At 38.6% G+C, this 6,418-nt stretch overlaps 1 protein-coding gene across 1 annotated transcript; it reads left to right on the top strand.

The window, feature by feature from the left end:
• Positions 1–2,488: 2,488 nt before the first annotated feature.
• LOC109206448 lies at positions 2,489–5,175 on the top strand. The gene is made up of 4 exons (XM_019369272.1): positions 2,489–3,644; positions 4,054–4,379; positions 4,629–4,779; positions 4,937–5,175. The coding sequence occupies exons 1-4, from the start codon at positions 2,489–2,491 to the stop codon at positions 5,173–5,175; spliced, it is 1,872 nt and encodes a 623-aa protein (XP_019224817.1).
• Positions 5,176–6,418: the final 1,243 nt, after the last annotated feature.

Below are 6,418 nucleotides of genomic sequence, written 5' to 3'. Positions count from 1 at the left end.
TGAACTTATAGTTGAGTGTGTGGACTATTTCTCTTTGTGGTTTGCTGGTGAAGGCACATGATTTGCAAAGGATTGGCAATGTCCTTGGTTTTTGAGTTGGCACAAGAAGCAAGTTATAGTATGGAATGTAGCGGAGTCAATTTTTGAGGTTAAGATGTTAGATGAGTCACAGAAATATTTTAAATAGTCTTGGCACTGGTCTAAAAATGAGGAAAGATGTCAATAGCCCTTATGTTGGGTTCTGAGCGTTGATATAACCATTGTCATTGCTATGATGCTTAAGTTTGTTTTGGAATTGGGCTACTTTCCATGTGCTTAATTTTAAGTTGCTCGAGGACGAGCAAGAGTTTAAGTGTGGGGTAGTGATAATTGATGAAAAATGCATTTATTTAGCATGTTTGCATATAATTTCTTATGTGAGTTGCGGGAGAATACATGTTTATAAATATATAATATGCTCATTATATGTTTATTGTGTGTAGGAATAAATTTGGATGGAAGTTGGCAAGAATTGGATGATTTAATGCAAAAAGAGTAGAGACGCAAGACTTGGGAGCGTGGCACAATTGGTGCATTGCATGAAGGTAGGCGTGAAATGGCCTAGGAAATGAACAAAAAAACAGCGAAGTATGAAGGTTGGCACTGGACCTGGCACGCGAAAGGAAAACGGAAGAAGAAAAATAGCTGGGAGCGTGCTAGAAGTCGCGCGTTGCACCAACTCTAGCACGCGACTCAGCGTGTCCTTTTCGAATTAGGAGATATCAAGGATGCCCCACATCAACCCTAATTGATATAAATACATCATAAAATTTCCTTTTGAAGGGGGGACACTACATTAGGGTAAAAAAAACCCGAGGAGGCGAGAACATGTTAGGAGCAAGGAGGAAGATTCAACCACGAGTTTTTCCCCTTCTTCTTCCTAGTTTTCATTGTTGGTTATGACTTTTAGTATTGTAGTTTTACATACTATTATGAGTAGCTAATCTATTATCTAGAGTTTTGATGGAACCTTTTGGAGGATGAATTCTTGTTACGTTTTAATATAATTTTGCCTTTACACATCCCACTTGTTCAACTACGTGCTTATTTTAGTTAATTGAAGAGCTCTCAATTGAATGTGCCTATTCCACTTGTTCAACTACGTGCTTATTTTAGTTAATTGAAGCGCTCTCAATTGAATGTGCCTATTTATTATGTATTGCTTGAGAAAGAGTGCATATTTAGGTTGTTGTTGAATAACGTCACTCCCAAGGTATATGAGAGATCAATACGACGGGCTTAAAAGCGGGATTAGATATAACGAAGCTTTGAGGTGATCATAGTGAGAGGTGAAAAAGTGAGAGCTAGCGTGATTAGAGAAAATATGACTAGTACATTATTGTAGTTGCTCGAGAGAGAATTACGATAAGTCGAGTACTCATGATAAATAGAGAATACTTAGGAAAAATTATAGGAGACGTGGCAGGAAGGATTCCGACAATTGGGAAAATCATAACTCTAGGCCTCCTTAATCTTCTCTCCAACCCTTAGTATCTTTAGTTTTTAATTCGGTCATTTAATGTGTTAGTTAAATTAGTTTAAAATAGGAATTTTAATATTTATAACTTAGGAATTGTTGGAGCTTGTATTCTTGGTGATAATAAATAGCTGTAGCTAAACCTTAGTTCTCTGTGTGATTCTACTCCGGACTATTAGACCCGATTATATTTGCAGCGACCGCTTATACTTTTTAGGACTAGAGTTGGGCGTGATCAAAACTCCATTTCCATGGAAGTTATCATGGTATCAGAGCCTGTGACACTGATTACTGGCACTCAATAAGTCAGTTGTCTTCGTTAGTTTCTCTGATTCACTCAATTAAGTTAGCGAATTCTCGTGAGGGAACTCTAATTGAAGCTAGGGCTTGATTTTTTTTTGTTTGTCAGTCGTTAATTCAGCTAGAGATGGCAATTGAAGATGTAATTCATGGCACTACTTCTACAAATGCTACTGGAACTTCAAATCCAGTGAATGCTACAACTAGAGGAAGTGTCTTCCCTACAATAGATCACAATCACCCCTTGTACGTGCAGCCAACCGACACACCGGGTAGTTCTCTGATCTCTTTTCAACTTGTTGGATTTGAAAATTATGCATTGTGGAGTCGTGCTATGCGCATTGGTCTGCTAAGGAAAAGCAAGCTAGGGTTTGTAGATAGTCGATATCCTAAGTCTAGATTTGCATCTGAACTACATGATCTGTGGGAAAAGGTGAATGTTGTTGTTCTTTCATGAATTATGAATGCTGCTAGACCTGGTTTACTAAGTAGTGTATTGTATGCATCGAGTGCACATAAGGTCTGGGAGGATTTGAGAGAGAGGTTTGATAAGGTGACTTGCTCGAGGGTGCAGTTTCTTCATAAGGAAATTCACTCACTTAGTCAAGGCACTATGACAGTGGCTGATTACTTCTCCAACTCAGAGACTTATGGGATGAGTTTGATGCAATTATGCCATGCGCTGGGTGCCCGTGTCCAGAGTCTAAGAGAAACTTAGAGCATTTTGAATATCAAAGGCTCCTTCAGTTCTTGACTGGATTAAATGAAACATACACTCAAGCCAGAAATCAGATCATGATGATACATCCAACTCCCTCCTTAAACAAGGCATATTCCTTGATTATTTATCAAGAGAGTCAAAGGAGAATTGCTAATCTTACTCAAATTGTTCAAACCTCTGAGCATTTAGAAGGAGCTACTTTGTATAGTAACAATGGAGCGGGCTACACTGGAGACAATCTCGAGTCTAAGAAGAATCAGCTGCAATGTGAGTACTGCCACTACAAAGACCAAACAAAGGAAAACTGCTTCAAGCTGATTGGTTATCCACCAGATTTTAAGTCAAAAAGGAAAGGAAGTAATTTAGGTAGTTATGCAAACTATACTTGTAATTTTGATGCTAACTCAACAACAGGAAACTATGTGAGCAAACCTGCTCCACCACCTCCACTCCAGCCACAGCGACAAGGAAGGAATGCTCCCATATCTGTTGGTACCTCTATGGCACAACCATCAGCTTCATTCTTTACGCAGGAACAGTACCAACAGATCATCCAACTGCTAAGCAAGGGATGCAATGAAGGTTCATCTGAGAAATCTGCAACTGTAGCAGGTACTATGAAAGCCTTATTCACTTCATGTATTAATAAAGAGTGGATAGTAGATACAGGAGCAACAGACCATATGAAATCCACCTTAGAAGTGTTAAAAACTTTTAAGCAGAAACTTATGTTTGAAAGGAGTAAAGTCCATCTACCAACAGGTGATGTAGCTTATGTATCTCATATAGGAAAAGCTTCTGTATTTGAGGGTCAAAACATATCTAATGTACTGTATATCCCAGAATTTAAATACAACCTATTGTCTGTGTCTAAGCTGACAAAGGAGCTACAGTGTTCAGCCCTATTCTTTCCTGACTTCTGTATCTTCCAGGATCTTTGCAGTGGTCAGGTGAAAGCGATTGGTAAGGAGGATCGTGGACTATATGTTCTGACGAAGAATTTTGCACAGCAAGGTTCAGCATTGATAGGGATTAAAAGTGCAGAAAATAACAGTGTTGTACTGCTAGCAATCATTTTTCTCTTACTAGTTTACTTTGGCATAGAAGGTTAGGACATGCACCGCTTGATGTAATAAAAAGGCATGATGTACTCAGACATCCAGAACAAGGTGAGCATCATCCTTGTACTGTTTGTCCTCTTGCTAAACAAAAAAGACTGCATTTTTCATTGAGTAATACAGTGTCAAAATCTGCTCTTGAATTGATTCATTGTGACATTTGGGGTCCCTATGGAGTACTACCTATGATGGCAAAAAGATATTTTGTGACCATTGTAGATGACTTCACAAGATACACTTGGATATTTCTGATTCACTCCAAGTCAGACACATTGATAGTGCTGAGAAATGTTTTTGCCAAAGTACACAATTTTTTTTCTACTCAAGTGAAAACACTTAGAACAGACAATGGTTGTGAGTTTTCAATACTGAGTTCACAAGTTTATTACTGAAACTAGGCATTGATCATCAGAGTACTTGTGTGTACATTCCTCAACAAAATGATATTGTTGAGAGAAGGCATAGGACAATCTTAGACGTGGCCAGATCACTCAGATTTCAAGCATCAATACCTTTGAGGTTTTGGGGAGAGTATGTCAACACTGTTGTGTACTTACTCAAGAGGCTTCCTTCCAAAGTCATTGAATACAAATCGCCTTTTCAAAAGCTTTACTTGCACCCTCCTTCCTTGAATCATTTAAGAGTGTTTGGTTATTTGAGCTATGCAACCAGTCATAATATACATGACAAGTTCTCTTCCAGAGCAATACCATCTGTACTCATGGTATATTCACCAACACAAAAGGGATATGTTTTATATAATCTACATTCTAAGTCATTCTTTGTAAGCAGGAATGTAGTATTTCATGAAGCCATCTTTCCATTCAAGGACATGAGAAGCTCAAGCACTCCTTTATTTCCGGTCTTGGACCTCCTGTCCCCAACATTATCTCAGCCTTATCCTAGCTTCTCTATTCCAACAAACCATACTTAAGCTGCTATTGAAGCACCAAATCCCACAACTTCATCCTAGGGGGAGATACTAGTTCCAGAAGAAGCTCAAGAACAACTACCTGACCTGCTTGGTGTTCCTGGTAATTCTGAAGCACCAGATCCACCACCAGTAGTCTATGACTCCACAGATGCTTCAGAGACTCATAATCTCAGAAGATCACTCAGACACAGTAAACCTCCACTGTGGTTGAAACATTATGTGACAAAGTCCTAGGGCACTATCTATGCTTATCCCCTTTCATCATATGTGTTCGATAACCATCGGACTCCTCATTTCCTGAAAGCTTTCACAACTTTTTATCTGTGACATAACCACAACCTTCAAAGAGGTTGTTGTTGATCCAAAGTGGATAAAAGCTATGCAACTTGAGATTGCAGCTTTAGAGGACAACCACACATGGACAACTATAGATTTGCCACAAGGAAAAGTGCCAATTGGATGCAAATGGATGTTTAAAGTAAAGTATAGAGCATCAGGTGAAGTGCAAAGATATAAGGCCAGGTTGGTTGCAAAAGGATACAGTCAAAAAAGAGGGTCTGGATCACGCAAACATTCTCCCCAGTAGCCAAGATGGTCACTGTGAGGTCTATTATAGCACTTGCAGCATTAAGGCACTGGTGTCTCTATCAAATGGATGTTCACAATGCTTTTCTCAATGGAGAGCTTCAAGAGGAAGTCTCTATGCACATTCCTGAAGGATTTGCTAGACAGGAGGAGTCTCAGAAGGTCTGCAAACTGCAAAAATCCCTCTATGGACTTAAGCAGGCCCCAAGGCACTGGAAATTGAAGTTGACTGAGGCTTTACTGCAGATGGGGCTCATGACTTCTGAATCTGCTTTTGTCCATGACTTGCCCCCGGATGCATGTGTATTCACGTTCTGATTGAAAGAGCCCAAGCACGTCCATTACAATCATAAGTCAAACGCTTAATACACAGAATAATGAGGTGACTATGAAGGAATTAAGATAAGATTATACCCACAGACTATGTCATATACATTGTAATAGCGGTTGGGTAATAGACGATACTCTTTTGCTGGATTGCAAACAATACCAAGGGTGTGTTTGTATGAAGAAAACATTTTTCAGAAAATGTTTTTCAATTTTCCATGTTTGTTTGTGAATATTTTGGAAAACATTTCCTTACTAACTCATTTTCCTCCAATTGGAGGAAAATATTTTCCTTATCAAGAGAAGGAAAAATATTTTTCAAAACTCCTTCTCAATCTTCCCAACCATCACCAACCCACACCCCCACAGACCCACCCACTCAATCCTACCCCCATGCCTACACACCCTACTCCCTCTCTCCAAAAAGATTTTTTTTTTTAAATTTCAGTTTTTGTTCCGCCACCACCCCCCACCCCCTCGGGGAAAAAAATACTTTTTTTGAATATTTTCAGTTAGTTTTTTCATCTTCCGGTTTACTGGTTCGAAATTTTACAAGTTCCAAATTTATGAATTCGGAGGTTTATGTGTTTGGAAGTTTACGGGTTTAAAAATTAGTTACGGGTTTGAAAGTTCGCGGATTCGAAAGTTTAGTGGTTTGAAAGTTTATGAAATTTGTGGGTTCGGAAGGTTGTTAGTTCCAAAGTTTATGGATTCATGTTTATTGTATCTAAATAATTTATGAATACTCTTGAGAAGTTATTTTCCTTAATTTACGTATCAAACACCAGAAAATGAATAAGATTACTACTTGTTTTCCAAAAAAAATATTTTCCTGGAAAATATTATCCACGAAAAATATTTTCCGTTATACCAAACACACCCCAAGTCTCATATTAAATTTAGTGGCCAATCCATAA

Source organism: Nicotiana attenuata, unplaced genomic scaffold (genome assembly GCF_001879085.1).
Source record: "Nicotiana attenuata strain UT unplaced genomic scaffold, NIATTr2, whole genome shotgun sequence".
NCBI lineage: Eukaryota > Viridiplantae > Streptophyta > Magnoliopsida > Solanales > Solanaceae > Nicotiana > Nicotiana attenuata.
Note: the sequence above shows the minus strand (reverse complement) of the source record. Positions and strands in the feature narration are given on the sequence as shown.